At 40.4% G+C, this 17,593-nt stretch overlaps 1 protein-coding gene across 1 annotated transcript in view; it reads right to left on the reverse strand.

Annotated features, from left to right (window-relative positions):
• Positions 1-9,466: 9,466 nt before the first annotated feature.
• The window catches only part of GABRR1 (gamma-aminobutyric acid type A receptor subunit rho1), a 37,740-nt gene continuing 29,613 nt past the window's right edge, over positions 9,467-17,593 (reverse strand). The window contains exons 7-9 of the mRNA XM_055329584.1: positions 15,380-15,532; positions 13,434-13,630; positions 9,467-12,584 (exon numbers count right to left, since the gene is read on the reverse strand). Coding sequence (XP_055185559.1) covers positions 12,291-12,584; positions 13,434-13,630; positions 15,380-15,532 — 644 coding nt within the window. The 3' untranslated portion in view covers positions 9,467-12,290. The remainder of the gene's footprint in view (positions 12,585-13,433; positions 13,631-15,379; positions 15,533-17,593) is intronic.

Consider the following 17,593-nt stretch of genomic DNA (forward strand, 5'->3'; position numbering starts at 1 on the left):
TGAGTATAGCTAATATTTAGCTTGCCCTTTTCACACTGCTTTTCATTTTTAAATACTATCCATATTTTATGAACTACTCAGGAAATGTCTCCTTTTAATTAGTGTAGCATTCAAAAGGGCTGAGGCATTTAGGATAAACTAGAACATTTTCACATGTTTATGAATACTTGTATAAACTGACAGTGTGGGATCCCTGGGTGGCGCAGCAGTTTGGCGCCTGCCTTTGGCCCAGGGTGCGATCCTGGAGACCCGGGATCGAATCCCACATCGGGCTCCTGGTGCATGGAGCCTGCTTCTCCCTCTGCCTGTGTCTCTGCCTCTCTCTCTCTCTCTGTGACTATCATAAATAAATAAAAATTAAAAAATAAAAATAAAAAAAATAAACTGACAAGTGTTTTGATTTCCCACAGTCTTTCAAAAGCCTGTTTATTGATATGTTGGTATTTTAGCTGTTATAATTTCAGTACTTGGGTTCAATGAACTTTTGTTGAGGACTGCCTGCTTCTAAGCTCAGGGTGGTAAGAAGAGTAAGCTTATGCCTGAAAATGCTTGTGGTTGGTGGTGAGTTCTCATAAGATTTACTTCATCAGAACAACCCTAGTATTGAGGGAACATCTGAAAGCTGCTGTCTTGGAAATTTTTGAGGAAGTGTTCCTAAAATATTTTAAATACCTGAGTCACGTCAGTTTGTTTGGATAGAATAAATTGATATTAAAAGTCTTTGTTAGGGCAGCCTGGGTGGCTCAGTGGTTTAGCGCTGCCTTCAGCCCAGAGCATGATCCTGGAGACCCAGGATCGAGTCCCACGTCGGGCTCCCTGCGTGGAGCCTGCTTTTCCCTCTGCCTGTGTCTCTGCCTCTCCTCTCTGTATATTCTCATGAATAAATAAATCTTTTAAAAAAAAAAAAAACAAAGGCTTTGTTAAAAGAGTGATTGTCAGGCATCCTGGGTGGCTTGGCAGTTTAGCACCGCCTTCAGCCTAGGGCCTGATCCTGGAGACTAGGGATCGAGTCCCACGTCGGGCTCCCTGCGTAGAGCCTGCTTCTCCCTCTGCCTGTGTCTCTACCTCTCTCTCTCTGTCTCTCATGAATAAATAAATAAAATCTTAAAAAAAAAAAAAAGATTGTCTAACACTCTTTTTTAAAAAAAATTTTTTTTTAAATTTTTATTTATTTATGATAGTCACAGAGAGAGAGAGAGAGGCAGAGACACAGGCAGAGGGAGAAGCAGGCTCCATGCACCGGGAGCCCGACGTGGGATTCGATCCCGGGTCTCCAGGATCGTGCCCTGGGCCAAAGACAGGCGCCAAACCGCTGCGCCACCCAGGGATCCCCTAATACTCTTTTTTAAAAAAATCATTCTGATAGTTGTGTTTTATACATTTCTTTCTTTTTATCTAAAGCGTCTTTTTAGTCTTCTGGGAAATGCCCTACATAGCATATAAACCTTCAAACTATCAAAAAACATTTTCATTTTAAAATAAGTCAGTTATTCTTGTGCTGACTGGCAACTCTATAATGCTATAAGGTATGATAAACTACTTCTTTATCTTTTTAACATACTTCAGGCATTGAACCCCAGTTCAATGATAGAACTGAGGATGATGCATTTTGATATGTATGAAGTTAATATTTTCAAGTAAGCAATCTCTACCACCATCAGGTGATAGTAGTTTTTTGTAATGTTTTAATATGTACATATTAAAATGTATATGAGGGCAGCCCGGGTGGCTCAGCAGTTTAGCGACATCTTCAGCCCAGGACGTGATCCTGGAGACCTGGGATCCAGTCCCACTTCAGGTTCCCTGCATGGAGCCTGCTTCTTCCTCTGCCTGTGTCTGCGCCTCTCTCTCTGTCTCTCTCTTTCTCTCTGTGTCTCTCATGAATAAATAAATAAAATCTTAAAAAAAATGTATATGAAAACCTGAAATGGTAATAAATGTTTAATAGTTGTCTTGGGGTTTTTTTTCAGTGTATACACAGAGCTAGAAAAATACATGAAGCTAAAGTACAGTTTCTCAAATATGTTGATATTATTCTTTTATTCATCAATTTTACAGATGATGGTGTGCTTTTAAACTATAAATGTCGGAGCATCTGGCAGACTCAGTCAGTAGAGCATGGGACTCTTAATCTCAGGGCTGTGAGTTCAAGCCCCATGTGTGGTGTGGAGTTTACCTAAAAAACTAAAGAAAAAAAGTCATTCATATAATGAAGGATTTTTCTAAGTTGTGTTGTTTAAAAATGAATGTTTTACTAGTCTCCAAAGCTGAAAAATGCCAATGTAATTTGTACATGGTAAGAGATACATAATTATAATATTGAATTTTCTATAAAAAGGATTTTCAACTTTAATACAGAATAATTCGATGTAATTACTAAAATGCAGTGGAACAGGTTTTTAGTTTCTTATCAATGACTGAAGAATAAGTGCCTCATACAAAAAAAAAAATTACAAGTGTCTTCATCTGAGAAAAATTCAAACTGGCTTTCAAAATAAGAGTCCAATCCTTTTTTCTAGTGATGGAAATGTAAGACTAGCTTTTGTTAGTTCAGTGGATCAAAGTATCCAATCACCTTAAAAAATAAACCTCAGAAATATAAAATAGAAATAAAAGGCCCAGGTCTTAAATATACAAGAATCTTGTTTAGGTCAAAGCCTAAGTAGACCTTGCCCCAGGGAGTGAACAGTAACATTAGAATTTGAACATCTATCATTTGTCTAATGCAGTTTTTTTTTCTAATGCAGTATTTTGTTGAGCTCTAGAGAATGGAAAGTGGTTCAAAAACTTCATGTTTTCCCATTTGAGCTTAAATTATTCGAGAAATAACAAACCTTCTAAATCCAAACATTGTTAACTGCCTGTAAATGGTACAGGTTCAGGATTAATGATGACTTCATTGCGTGCCCTGTCATCTGACTTGACACATTTCTCACAGGAAGATCATGTGTTGTGGTAGGAGAATCATACGTCCCTAGTCACAAAAACCTATCTAGGTGGGTTGCGTGTTAAGAGAAGGTTCCATGTTAAAAAAAATGTATATATACATATACGTATATGAAAAGCTTGTGTTAGAAAATCCCAGGCAGAGAGAGATTGCAACCATGGTTCTCTTAGGTTTTTATCAGATTTTTGTCCATGTTCTAGTCTCTGATGTTGCCATTACCCCTTTGTCATGAGTATACTATGAGGGCGCACACATGAATTGTGACTGCACAATGTCAGCTTTATATAATCATAAAGCAAAGTTAATCATAATTCTAAAGCAGATTCAGGACTCCAAACTCAATGACCTTTTACCATGTGATTAACTTGACTTCTTACATGGCACACAGCAGAATGTAAGACAAGACACACAACAAACAAGATAACAGAAGGGGGTAGGAAACAAGCAAGCCAGTCTGTGGGTGCAGTTGAGGCTGAGAATAAGATCTCCCTCTGATCGGGGTCAGCTTGGCACATACTGCTTATTAAGCTCAAGCAGTAAAGTCTCTCAGTTCTGTTTAGAGATAAATCTGGCAGAGCCTTCAGTGGCAGCTGCCTTTTAGTAGACCTAGAAAGGTCATGTCTGAAGAGTGACAGTTTGTTGCAAAAATCCTCTCCCTTTCCAAAGAACTTTAATTGGTCTTGGGCCCCTACTTCTGTCTGTTACTAGTCCTGGGGTGTTAGCTGATGCTGGTCCTGGCTATACCCAGTGGCTCCAATACCCCCCGACCTTTCTTTGTAGGCTCCACTCTCAGCTTGGAGCCCAACGTAGGGCTTGGACTCATGACCCCGAGATCAAGGCCTGAGCTAAGATCTAGAGCCGGAAACTTAATCCAACTGAGCCACCCAGGCACCCCACTATAGTACCCTTAACTGCTTGCATCATTGCTTAACACAGGCCCCTATTTGAAACAGGCTCCAGCTTGACCTGAATGACTCCATCTTTCTACATATACCCTTCTACCCTCTGCCACTTACTAAGTTCTCCTGACCTTAAAAAAGAAATGATTTCTTTTTTTCCATTGATCCAGATTGGACAAAAATTTGGGGAATCAAAAGGAAAAATAAAAACTTAGAAATGAATTAATTCACAAAACACAAATTTTTTATTCTGAGATGACAGGAACATAATTTCACTAACAAGACTTGTCTCTTGTGCTCAACTTGATTTGTCACAACTGTATTAATTATCTTTTAATATATAACCTGACCTATGCATTCCCACTGCCAGGGAAATCTACTTTCTGCATATTCAAAACCATCTCCTATGTGTTGAACCAGTTGCTGAAATTTTTGTTTTTTTGGGTTTTTTTTTTGTATTTGTTTTGTTTCTTGTTTCATTTATTTTAATTTTAAGATTTTATTTATTTACTCATGACAGAGAGAGAGAGAGAGAGAGGCAAAGACACAGGCAGAGGGAGAAGCAGGCTCCATGCAGGGAGCCCGGCATGGAACTCCATCCCAGATCTCCAGGATCAGGCCCTGGGCTGAAGGCAACACTATACCGCTGAGCCACCCCGGCTGCCCTGTTTCTTGTTTTAATAGTCTGAAGGACCCTCTAGATGTGGGCTCATTTGCAGACAGCCATCACTGAGCTCAAGGTACGCTCAGGAGGAAAAATTTTAATCTGATTCTGGTTGCTAATTCCTTTCCTGCCTCCTAATGAGTCAGTTTACACTCTTTCAGCTCTCAAGAGGTCTATACAAACTGACATGGAATTCTGATATGAGTGAGGAGGCACTTGAATTAGCTCTCCTGGGAATTTAGAATGGGATGGGGGTGTCACTTAGATGATGATAAGCCTAGAATTTTAAAGACATATCTGGAGCTGAATGTCATGTGTTTGCAGAGGACAATCTTAATAGCCAGTACAACAGTCACCCAGAAAAATAAGAAAGGTACCATGCTGCTTAAAAAGAAAAGCTGTCTGAAATCTTTCCAGTGTTCATCAGGCCCCACTGTACTTCTATTTACTTTTATATGTGAGATTCCCCTGTATTCTTCTAAATCTTTCTTAAGCAAATATGAGTGGGCTGCTCTTCCATCTTCTCAAATACCACTAAGATATAGTTTAATCCCATTTGTGATTTCTACAGTCGGAGAAAGCTAGTAGCCTAGAATCACACTACTGTGACATAATAAGGAATATCAGTCTCAAATCAACATCTATTCCCACATTCATTGTTAATGTAAGCAGATAGAATAGAGCGTGACACGAATATATAACTAAGAGTATTCATTACAGTATTTCTTTTTACCCAATATTAAAGGGAAGATTGCCTTGTATATTTAAAATATAGGATGATTTTAATGGCTGCAGAATATAAGGAGTTCTTAGTAGGAAAATGGTCATGCTATGTTTTGGAAAAGAACCAAAATCAAGGGATCCCTGAGTGGCGCAGCGGTTTAGCGCCTGCCTTTGGCCCAGGGCGCGATCCTGGAGACCCCGGATCGAATCCCACATCGGGCTCCCGGTGCATGGAGCCTGCTTCTTCCTCTGCCTATGTCTCTGCCTCTCTCTCTCTCACTGTGTGCCTATCATAAATAAAATTTAAAAAAAAAGAACCAAAATCAATTTGTATATAAAATATGATGGCAACTATATAAAAATATACAGAAAAAAAGTAATACTAGTTGCCTCTGCTTAATAGGATTATGAGTTTTTTCTGTTTTTTGTAAGTTGATGAGGTTTACAAATTATCTCCCCCCCCCCCCCCAAGGAAATTTACCTCCCAAAAATGCACTTAGATCCCAGGTAACTGAGACTCCCTTAGAATTAAAAAAAAAAAAAAAAAAAATTTAAACTCAGTTGAGCTTTGTGGTGGAGAAATATTTTTTGAAGATTCCAGGACAAACTTTTTTTTTTTAAGATTTTATTTACTTATTAATGAGAAACACACACACACAGAGAGGCAGAGATGCCGGCAAAGGGAGGAGTAGGTTCCATGCAGGGAGCCCAAAATGGGACTCAATCCTGGGACTCTGGGATCACACCCTGAGCCGAAGGCAGACGCTCAACCACTGAGCCACCCAGACATCCCCAGGAAAAACATTTCTTACTGTTTTGTAGAGGCATTTGTTTTTTGTTTTTTTTTTTAAGCTGGATTTGGTGCTTGAGGGCTGTACACTTTTGAGGGGGTGGCAGTTACTTGACCAATGTGTTTGAGATCAACAAATCAGCTATAGCTCTTAACACAGTGCTTAACACCCTCAATATTGAGTTGTTGAGTGTATAAATGCAATTCTTTGATCAGTTCTTATAGAATGATACTCAAAGATGTATGGTTATGTGAACCTAGTTCAGAGCTTTGCTAACTTGAATGTACATACAAATTGTGGAGGCTGCTTTTAGGCCATAGGCTTGAGTAATAGAAACCTGAACAAGACAAAAGAACCCACAGGAACCACCGAGCTGAATACAAGGAGGCTCTTGAAGTGATTCACCTCAAAATACCCATAGACCCTAACTGACCAATGGACTACATAGAACCAGTCAGAGAACCAGGTGCAGTTCCTAAAATTACCATATGTCCCCATACTCTCTTATCCTGCCCTGTAACTGTGGTGCCTCACCACTGTCTTGTGACAGACAATCTCCTTTACTCTCCTGCCAACTGCTGTCCTGCAGTGCAATCAATAAACTTCTCTTTTATTCCGCCTTGGGTGCATTCTTTCACTGCCTAGGCTGCCTGGCACCCCCACATGATCACCTAAGAGATCTTGTTAAAATATGGTTCTAATTGAGAAGGTGGAAGGCAAGTACTGAGATTCTGCTTTCTTAGCACATTTTTAGATAATGTCAACACTGCTCTGGGGATATCTGAGTTGCAAGAACATATTGTATTTTTATCCCAATTAAAAATAGTTCCAGTGAATACCCCGATATGGAAATCCAACTTGAGGAATGCCATGATACTTAAACTGTGTGATGGAACAGTATTACAAAATGGGAAAGCGGTTGTAAAGCTGAACCTTAAATCTTTAGTTTTTAGGTAAATCCACCAGACATATTTGAGCACAATTATGCCATATTTCATAACTAAAGACAATTTTGCAAAGATTGTTAACTATTTGAAATGGCAAAGCCAGTAACTATGCAGCCAGGTTCATATTAAGTTGTAGTCATGGTATTTCGGGGGAAGCCAGAACATTAAAATTGATTTTCATATAAGAATAGTTGTGTGCAGATGTATAACATGAGAAAATGTGCCACTTTTCGGAGAATATTGAGAGACTTTCAGAGATCATTTTTTTGTTCTCTAATCGTGCTTGAACTATTTTTCTAAGCATATCATTAAACTGGCCATACTAACATTGATTGCTTTCTGAAAGAAGATCTAAAAGGAAGAAACTTACTGGAAAATTACAAGTGCAGTCCTATTAAAACGTGCCTGAATGCAGTTTAAAACTTGGCCTTTGCACACAAGAAATCTTGCTATTGTGGCCAGTGAAATTTCCTAAAGCAACTTCCGTGTCTCTTCATTCAAATAATTCCATTGACCTCTCAGCCTACAAAAATTTCCATTTCCTTGGAATATATCATTTTCGGGGACAATATTTTAGAATTTCATTCATCTAGATGTAATTAGATTAAAATTAAGATTATATTTAATATTTTGTGCCAGAACCTGTCTTCTTGCTCCAGTGGGTTTTCCCCAGTGTTAATACTACTCTTTGAAATGTCAATTACATTTTTAAGCCAGGGAAATGGTGAGGATTTGGGGAGTATTTACTTTTTGCATTTCTTTATACATCGTGTTTCCCTGTCTCCAGTTGTCAGAATAAATGAGAGCTATAAAAAATTGAGCTTTTATATACTGGAGAATCAGATAGGTATAGGAGGGTTCAATCTACTCAGTGCCAAAGCTACTATCAAATTTATCTGACAAATCAAACTGTCAAGCCCTGTAGAAACCAAAAAGAGATTGAATTTTATCTTGCAGTCATTAGGGTTGTATTCAACTTTCATTTGGCCTGAAAATTGTTGGTTTTTTACCCCCTGCTAATCAGATATTAAGTTTTCATCAAGAGTTCATTTTTTTATTTTCCTTCCCTGACTTCTTTGTCTGTCTCTTTGTATGAGTTCTTTAGTGAGTTATAACAAAACAAAAGGTTTCTGAGTTTGAAACTTGGGAATCTTTAATACAAATACACTACGTGAAAGTGATGTGGAGGGACACCTGGGTGGCTCAGTGGTTGAGCCTCTGCCTTGGGGTCCTGGGATTGAGTCCCACTCTTGGGCTCCCGGCAGGGAGCCTGCTTCTCCCTCTGCCTATGTCTCTTCCTCTCTGTGTCTCTCATGAATAAATAAATAAAATCTTAAAAAAAAAAAAAGGAAAAGTGATGTGGAGAACAAAGGCAAAAGAAATGCAGAAAAAAATTAAACTTCCTTACAACTTACAGCCCATTGACAAGTACTTGGGACAGGCAAGGTAGCCTTCTTCAAGGAGCTCAACTGCTTCAGTGTTAATACTCTGCTATAAGCAAAAGGCAACTTTTGCTTGACATTAGCCAGACCTCTAGGATCCTGTAAATCTTCTTTGACATATGAAAAACGCTTTGGAAACTTCCTTTATCTGTACTTTCCCCTCCCCGCTGCCCCTAAAATATATGTTAGCAATCATCCTTGAAACAGATGGCCCACTGATGCACATCTGGAGGGTCTCATGACTAAGGCTTTACTAGACAGTAGTAAACAACCGAATCCTAACAGTTGGCCCTTCAGGTCTTGGAAACCTTGCTTCCAATTTTTTTTTTAATTTATTCATAGACACACACACACACACACACAGAGGCAGAGACACAGGCAGAGGGAGAAGCAGGCACCATGCAGAGAGCCTGACGTGGGACTCCATCCAGGGTCTCCAGGATCACGCCCTGGGCTGCAGGCGGCGCTAAACCGCTGCGCCACCGGGGCTGCCCGCTTCCAAACTCTTTAGAGATTTACACTATCTCTAACCCCTTCGCAATCTGAAAATATATCATCAGTCACCTCTCACAACCCCACCACAGCTCTTTCTGGCCACAGGTCCTGTCCCCATGATTTAATAAAACTACCTTTTTTGCACTCTAAAAACAAAAATTAAAAAAAAAAAATCTTTTTTTTTGCACCGAAGACATCTCAAGAATTCTTTCTTGACCATTTGCCAGACCCAATGTGCTACATCAAAAGTACTTGTTTGTGGGGCACCTGGGTGGCTCAGTTGGTTAAGCATCCAACTCTGATTTCAGCTAAGGTCTTGATCTCAGGATTGAGTTCAAGCCCCACGGTGGGCTCCGCACCCAGTGGTACTTTTGAAAAATACTTGTTTATAACACTGGGTTTTACAAATGTGAGGTTTCACTGTTACTAACAAGCCATTATTTTATTCTAAAATCTAGCATCCTACTCTTCTCTATAAAATGTGAATTATGAAAAAAACTAATAAATATTGCTTAGGAATATATAATACAGAAAGAGAATATTGCTATTAAGGAAAAGCTGGTCTAACCCCAGTTCCTTCCTGGTTAACACTCTGCACAGTTTTATGATGTCCACATTGTAACATAAAAATGATAAGAAACTTTAAAATCCTGAACTACCAGAGAATAAATTATGTTTGATATAGTTCAAATCAACAGTATTTTACAGTATTTTGACTCTTTAAAAATTATTCGATATGGGCATAAGATACCTGCCTCTTAACCAGGCAATGTTGTTAACCAAATCTTCCTATTCTCTAGTCATGCCAGCAAAAGTTTATTAAGTACTATAGACACCCACATGCATGATGAGGTTCTCTCCAAAATTATCCATCAGAAAGAGGGAGTTGCTTTATATTTGGGTCTTTACAAAGTCGTATTAGAGTTCTGTCTCAAACACAGCTTTGACAGCGAGGTACAGCCTTGAGAAAGCATTAGCATGGAAATCACCTCCATCAATGCTAGTTTGAAATGCTTGAAGAGGTCACCTGAGAGAATTGCTTTAAGGTGGCAAAGAAATTGAACATGAATTTAATCACTTTTTCTTCTTAACTACCAGTGTGGCTATCAGTGCAAACTTTAAAAAGTAATACCGTATGTGATTACATTATAAAGATCAATAGCAAACATCTATAGGATGTACTATTATGCTAATGAATAATTCCCGTGGACATCTGTTCTGGACGAAATTGTGCCCCCTTCCTGCCCCCCAATTTATATGTTGAAGTCTTAATTCCCATTGTGATTTATTTGGAGATAGAGCTTTTCAAGAGGTGATTGAGGTTAAATGAGATCATAAGGGTGGAGCTCTAATCCAATATGACTAGTGTCCTTATAGAAAAGGAAGAGACACCAGGGTTGTGTGGGTTCAGAGAAAAAGGTGGCGCTAGGAGACACAGCAAGAAGGTGGACTTCTGCAACCAAGGAGGGAGACCTCAGGAGAAACCAAACTTGCCAACACCTTGATCTTGGCCTTCCAGCCTCCAGAACTAAAATAAGATAATTTTTTGTTGTTTAAGCCACCTACTGTGAGCAGACTAGACTAATACAGCATCCCATGTGAGTTTCCCAAACAAGGCAGTTGGAAATTCAGATGATGTGCCCTGGAAACCTTGCTAGGTGACTCTGAAGTGGCCCAAGTCATGAGGAAGAAGTGAATGGCAAGGATATTGGTGAAGAGTTTGATTGAAATTCCTTCATAGGGATCCCTGGGTGGCGCAGCGGTTTGGCGCCTGCCTTTGGCCCAGGGCGCGATCCTGGAGACCCGGGATCGAATCCCACATCGGGCTCCCGGTGCATGGAGCCTGCTTTTCCCTCTGCCTGTGTCTCTGCCTCTCTCTCTCTCTCTGTGTGACTATCATAAATAAATTTAAAAAAATTAAAAAAAAGAAATTCCTTCATAAAATAAGCATGAAAAAAGTAATGTTTAAAAAAATTTTAATATTAAAAACTAATGTTTAACAATTTCTTCTATATCCCTCTAAGTATCTTCTTGAATTTGCCAAAAAACTTTTTGTTTTCATGAGCCTTTATTGAGGGAAATGGGAGACTACCTTGTAATTAGGATTTGTGCAAATATGGTTTTATTTTCATATGAGAATGTAGTTCTCATACGAAGAAATATGATATTATTTAGTATGGGTGCTCAGTCCAATTAACTTTGGAAAGAAAATGACATCATTGTGTATAGAATTCACTTTATTAAAGTGAGTTTCAAACAAATGCTGTTTGGATGAGTTTGGTGGGGGTTGTTCCTGTAGATATATAGTATTAATGACTTCTCTATTTTTAAATAATACATCAAATAGGACCCTCTCACTTCTCCGTTGTCCTGGCAGGAGGTGGCCAATGTTTTCTGGTTCACAGAAAATGCTGGCATTCACTAAGCGTAATTGGAGATCTTCAGTGATGTCTTCCCGTTTCTTTTTCTTTCTGTTCTTTTTTCTTCAGAAACCACGTGAGCATTTTCATCCCAGTGGGTTACAGGTTGCCCCCAATTATGCATTTTCTTAAAATGTTTATGCAGAAAATGGTCTATTCCCAAGTTCCTCAGTAAAAATATCACACTACTGAGAAAGGACTTCACTTTGAACTAGGACATGCTCCAAGGTGGAGCTCCATGAAGCAGTGATTATGAAACAGGAAGCACTGAAACACAGGTTTTCTAGGCTAGTTATCTCTATGACAGAACTGACTGTGTGCATAGACCCTCTCAGTTTCCCTACCAGGGAAATTCCCCCCAAGTCAGAAGCCATTGCACCAATCCAAAGAGCTTTGCTTCTGAAAGAGGTGAAACCTTATGAGCCATAAGACGAATAAAAATAGGAGTATTATTATTGCCTTGTATTAAAATAAACATGAGGAGACACATTGAAAAATAGGGAATAGACTATGAAGTGAAGCATAAATTTTGGTCAAAGTGGAGATTTAGGTGCATGTATATGCCATGAAAGTGAACTCTAGGTGCTTCCCAATTCCACCAAGTCCAGAGAATACAAGGACATAGGGGGTCATTCCTGTGAATAAGCACCTAGGCTCTAAAAGAGGTTGAACTACAATGTGTCCACAACACTGGCAGTGTGCTTTTCCAAGGCATCCTGGTTAACAACTATCACCAGTTGCTACGGATGTCCTATTCCTGCAGCACCGAGTAGAATGCTGTGGATATAAGAGGTGGTTAGTAAGTACAAATTAAGCCATAAATGTCTTGTCAATGTCTTGGAAAGACGGAGAAAGGTGGGTAGTGGGAACTTTAATTTCATCATTACCTTAAATTACTTTCATCATACAGGTACATCTGTGGTACAGACAGAAGAATGAGAAATGTATAGAGTTACAGGCATTTATGAGAAAATAGACCAGTATATCAAATTGAATAAAATATATGCTGCTGGAAAAATTATCCTGGAGTATTTATCAATAGCATGGGTGTCAATCCTCATGCTCACGTAGCTGCTCCTCTGACTTTTCCTCTGGGGAGAGCTCCTTTCCGAGGCCAAGGTCAGCTGTACCATCATTTTGTCTGGCTTCTCTCCATTCTCTGGGGTGTAGTTGCCCAGATCATTTACCTCCCCATCGCTGTAGCTGCCATCCAACATGACCCCGCGTGGCTGGGGCATTCCACAGGTGCAGGGAAGCTGCAAACACAGCAAACACACACTGGGATGTGAGCTCAGCTTCATCTCTCAGAAGAAACTGCATGGTGGCCCAGGTTGCCTTTTCTAGTTTCTTTTAGTCCCAGTTAGGGACAGGGTATGGGAAAACAATGGTGTTGGCGCCATAGACGTTCTAAAAAAGCAGGTGCCCATTTTTGTTCCAAACCTCCAAAGCCACTTTTGTATCAGAGACTCACTTGAATGTTCATGATCAAAGAATTGTCTGTTCTCCATGAGATCATAAACTGATATGAGCCCTGATAAAAATGTTTCAGATAACATTACTAACATTACGTGTGTGTATGTGTGTGTGTGTGTGTGTGTGTGTGTCTGTGTGGTGTGAGGGGGTGGGGTTTGAAAGGTGTAGCATTGTGGAGACAGCTTACTCCTATTTAGTATTAGTTTTCTGGAGTTTTCCTTTCACATATGAAAGGAGAATTCCTAGAATGAAAGATGGGCCACCCTGGAAGTTTTTGTTATTACACCTCTGTGTCCACAAATAATTGTTCCAGCATGTTGAATTGTCATCTATTTTTAGCACTGAACAATCACCACCACCAAGAATACAGAGACTCTGTTTTAGTTAACTTGGCTTAGCTGCCAGTATATGGTAGGTGCTACATAAATATTTGAATGAATGAGTGATATAGTCCAGTGTAAATTTCACACTGTTTTAACATACTATTTGGTTTGCTCTTCATACCAACTGGTGAAGGAGGTGGAGGAGAAGGTGTCACCAGCCCAACTTATAGAGAAGGTCTGACCTGCCCGTGGTCCAGAGCTGGACCAGGCTCTACCCCTGAGCAGACACTTTACTCATGGTAAGGTCACCTTGTCCCGCAGCTTCCGCTCCTTGCGCTCCTGCACGGTGGTCAGGTAGTTGACGGCCGCGTACTCCAGCACCGAGAGGAACACGAACACGAAGCTGACCCACAGGTAGATGTCCACCGCCTTGATGTAGGAGACGCGGGGCATGGAGGCGTTCACGCCCGTGATGATGGTGGACATGGTCAGCACCGTGGTGATACCTGCAAACAGAGTGAGAAATAAGCCCAAGTTTATCTTTCACCAAACACCCTGGGTGGCTTTGTGTCTCTGTTCTTTGTCCCTTCTGGTCCTCCGGCCTAGAATATCTCCATCCCTGCCCCTCTGTCTAGCAAACACCTACTCATCTTTCAAGACCTAGCTTTTATTTATTTATTTTTTTAAGACCTAGCTTTTATGAAGCTTCTCCTGTTCCTCCACCCCTCATGCTCACCTTTCCTCCTCCACATACTCGCATATTCATTAGGACACCTGTATCACTTTGTCCTTCTATAGGGAGCCCACCCTAGACTGTTTGACAGCAAGACATTTATTTCCATTCAATTGGTTAAAACAGAGATTGTATAGGGGCTCCAGGCTGGCTCAGTCAGTGGAACACACACTCTTGATCTTGGAGTTGTGAGTTCTGGCCCCACATTGGATGTAGAGATTACTTAAAAAAATAAAATCTTGGGCAGCCCGGGTGGCTCAGCGGTTTAGAGCCACCTTCAGCCCAGGGCGTGATCCTGGAGTCCCCGGATCAAGTCCCACAATAGGCTCCCTGCATGGAGCCTGCTTCTCCCTCTGCCTGTGTCTCTGCCTCTCTGTCTCTCATGAATAAATAAATAAAATATTTTAAAAAATAAAAATAAATAAAAATAAAATCTTAAAAAATAATAAGTAAATAATAAAACAGAGATGATATATACAAGGAGGTAGATAAGTGTATCTTGTAACTACTTCTCCAAAAAGGGGGAAAAGTGTGCAAGGTATATTTCAGTACTTGTGTCCTTGTTGCTGGTGTAGAACCTCACAGTCCTGGGCCTATACTATCAGCTGTGCTGGACCTCGCTGCCCATTGCCCTCTCAACAACATTGACTTGAGGACTCAGAGGTCAATTTTACAAAGAATGATGTTAACCTCATTTAGGGGGGGTTAGATTTTTGAAACTGGAATATTTGTTTATTTAGCATAGTAACTGTTCAAGCTATAGAATAACTGTTAAAGGACAAGTCATTTGTTAGTGGTATTTGCCTGGGATTTCAAATTAAGCTCAGAATATTTCTTGGCAAACACTAAGTCACAGGGGACTGGAGTCACCTTAAGGGCCAGCTCCATTCAGTGTCACTAAAACCTGGGTGGAGGTCACCCGCTCCCTTTAAGCCTCCGAACCATCTGAACAATGGTGGTGTGTGTGACTGGGTGGGTGCGATATTTAAAGTGGGGGAGAGAGTTGATGGCAAATTTAGCTATTCATGGAGTTCTTACAGAGTAGGGATTTTTCAGACTTGAGTATGTATAAGAATTATCAGGAGACCTTGTTCAAAATGTAGGTTCCAGCCCATTCTCAGGGATTATGGTTCTATACATGTAGATGAATCACAGGATTCTTTATTTTTAACAATTTGCTCCAGAGATTCCATTGCAAAGATCCCTTGGGCGATCTTTTGAGAAACCCTGCTAGAAAATGTAGTTTCCTTATGCAGGTGGCCAGAAAAAGCACCCACACACCTAGATTGTGGACCCCAGAACACGGTTCTAACAAGACTAAAGTGGGCACTTGTAGGGCCCTGGAAACAGTTTTGCCACATAGGTTCTTAATAATGGCATTTTACCTGTAAATCAATACCTGGTTTTTCCAAGTTATAATGCCAACAGGGGTTTAGAATCAAATTTGAAATGAATGGTTTTATCTGGAAGAAATTATTTGTATTTTCAGATACCTGAAATACACATTTGAGATATTCCTTACCTAAAGGGACTCTGGCAGGTACAGCTCTGCGGTCAATCCAGAAGGACACCCAGGACAACATGACCATCAGGGTGGCAGGAAAGTAAGTTTGGAGCAAGAAAAAGAAGATGTGGCGACGCAAAGTGAAGTTAATGTATAGACGGTTGTACCAGCCTGGGGGGGACACAAAGAAGTAAAGATAGCACGCACCATAGCTATTCAGCTCCTTCACCCAACACATTTCATTCAGGGAATCATGAACGCCTTACAGACTTCACTGGAAACTTGCCACATCTTTACAAAGTGAAAGAAAAACCATGGAAAAACCATGGAGTGATTATATGATAACCTACACCACATGGGTTAGTCTGTCTCAAGAAATTTTTGGCCCTGTCTTTACGTAAAGGAAGCTTCTTGAGAAGGTGATTTAAGATTCTTGTTAAAAACAAAACAAAACAAAACAAAAGACTCTTGTTAACTCAGGGATGCCTGGGTTGCTCAGTGGTTGGGCCTTTTGCTGAGGTCACGATCCTGAGGTCCTGGGATAGAGTCCTGCATCAGGCTCACCACAGGGAGCCTGCTTCTCCCTCTGCCTATGTCTCTGCCTCTGTCTCTGTCTTAAGTAAACAAACAAACAAACAAACCTAAAAATAAATAAATAAGACTCTTGTTAACTCATCCTTTGGGACAGAGCCCAGTAGTGTCATTGTCACCTGGTTGCTTGTTGGAAATGTAGACTCTCAGCCCCACCTCTGATCTATCGCATCAGAGTTTCCTTTTAACAATACTCCCACGTGATTGATATGTCTGATAAAGTCTGAGAAACATTTATTTAAACAAGCCCCGTTGGGATTCTCTATGGAGGAAAAAGTTTTAAAGTTAAAATACCAAGCTAACCCTAACATTGCATTCAGGAGCAATAAACACAGGTTCGCTATGGTTCAGCTCCACCCTTGTGTTCTCTCTACAAGGAAAAAATATGCATGGAGGCATTCAAAGGAACAGGGGAACGATGGGAGGAGAAGAAAAAAGCAAGATAAACCTGAGATGATGAGATTGAAAATGAAACAGAAACTTGGCAACATTAACTTGAAAACCTGGCGTCCTGAACAATGATAATGCAATGGTTATCACTGTAAAACAATCTCAGGAAGAGATTGTGGAGGTGCTGTAAACTGAATGTCCCTCCCCCCCAATTTTTGTTGAAACCTAATCCTCTACATGATGGTATTTGGAGGTGGGGCCTTTGGGAGTGATTACATCATGAGTGGGATTAGCGTCCCTGTAAAAGAGACCTTAGATTGCTCCCTTGCGCCTTCCCCCATGTGAAGACACAGCGAGAAGGTGGCTGTCTATGAACTAGGAAACAGGCTCTCATCGGACACTGACTGCCAGCATCTTGATCTTGGACTTCCCAGCCTCCAGAACTGTGAGAAGTAAATTTCTGTTGTTTAGAACCCACCCTGTCTATGGTATTTTATGATAGCAGCCTGAACAGACTAAGAAAAGAGGAAGAGTCAGAATGCTAAGGATGAAGCGGGAGTTCCATGAAAAACCAAGACCTGCGTGATATATACAGAAGATAAGATATGCTGGATTGCCACGATATGTTGGGAATACAACAGTGCCTTGTATTACAGATTAGACGACTTAAAAGGTTACACTTACTGCGCAGTCATGTAATGTTTTGGCAATAGATACTACATAAAGAAGAGCGCCTCAGTGGCTCAGTTGACTAAGCATCTAACTCTTGATCTCAGCTCAGGTTTTGATCTCAGGGTCATGAGTTCAAGCCCTGCATTGGGCTCCACACTGGGCATGGAGCGTACTGAAAAAAAGGAGAAAAAAGAAAGAAAGAAAGAAAAGAAAGAAAGAAAGAAAAGAAACTACATAAAGATTTGAATAATATCATCCTGAAAGGTGATTAGTCAAGACAGAGTAAGTGTTGGAGGGAGCTGTTCACCTCAGCTGCCAGGAGGAAGACCACAGAGCATGCCCCCAGGCAAGGAGAGATGGCAAGCTCGTTCAGACCTGAGTGTGGAGCCTTACAAGGTCATAAAGGGGGCCTGTGTAAGCAGTATACTTAAAAGAGAATTAGTTCGAGAAAAAAAGGGAAAAAGAGAGAGAGAGAGGATTAGCTGAGTGGAGCAAAGAAAACCGAAATCAACAGACCTAAAATCCTACTGTTTCTTGCCTACAGAGGAGGAGGTTCTGGGAATCCTATGGGGGGAGGGG

Source organism: Nyctereutes procyonoides, unplaced genomic scaffold, assembly GCF_905146905.1.
Source record: "Nyctereutes procyonoides isolate TBG_1078 unplaced genomic scaffold, NYPRO_anot_genome, whole genome shotgun sequence".
NCBI classification, from domain to species: Eukaryota; Metazoa; Chordata; class Mammalia; order Carnivora; family Canidae; genus Nyctereutes; species Nyctereutes procyonoides.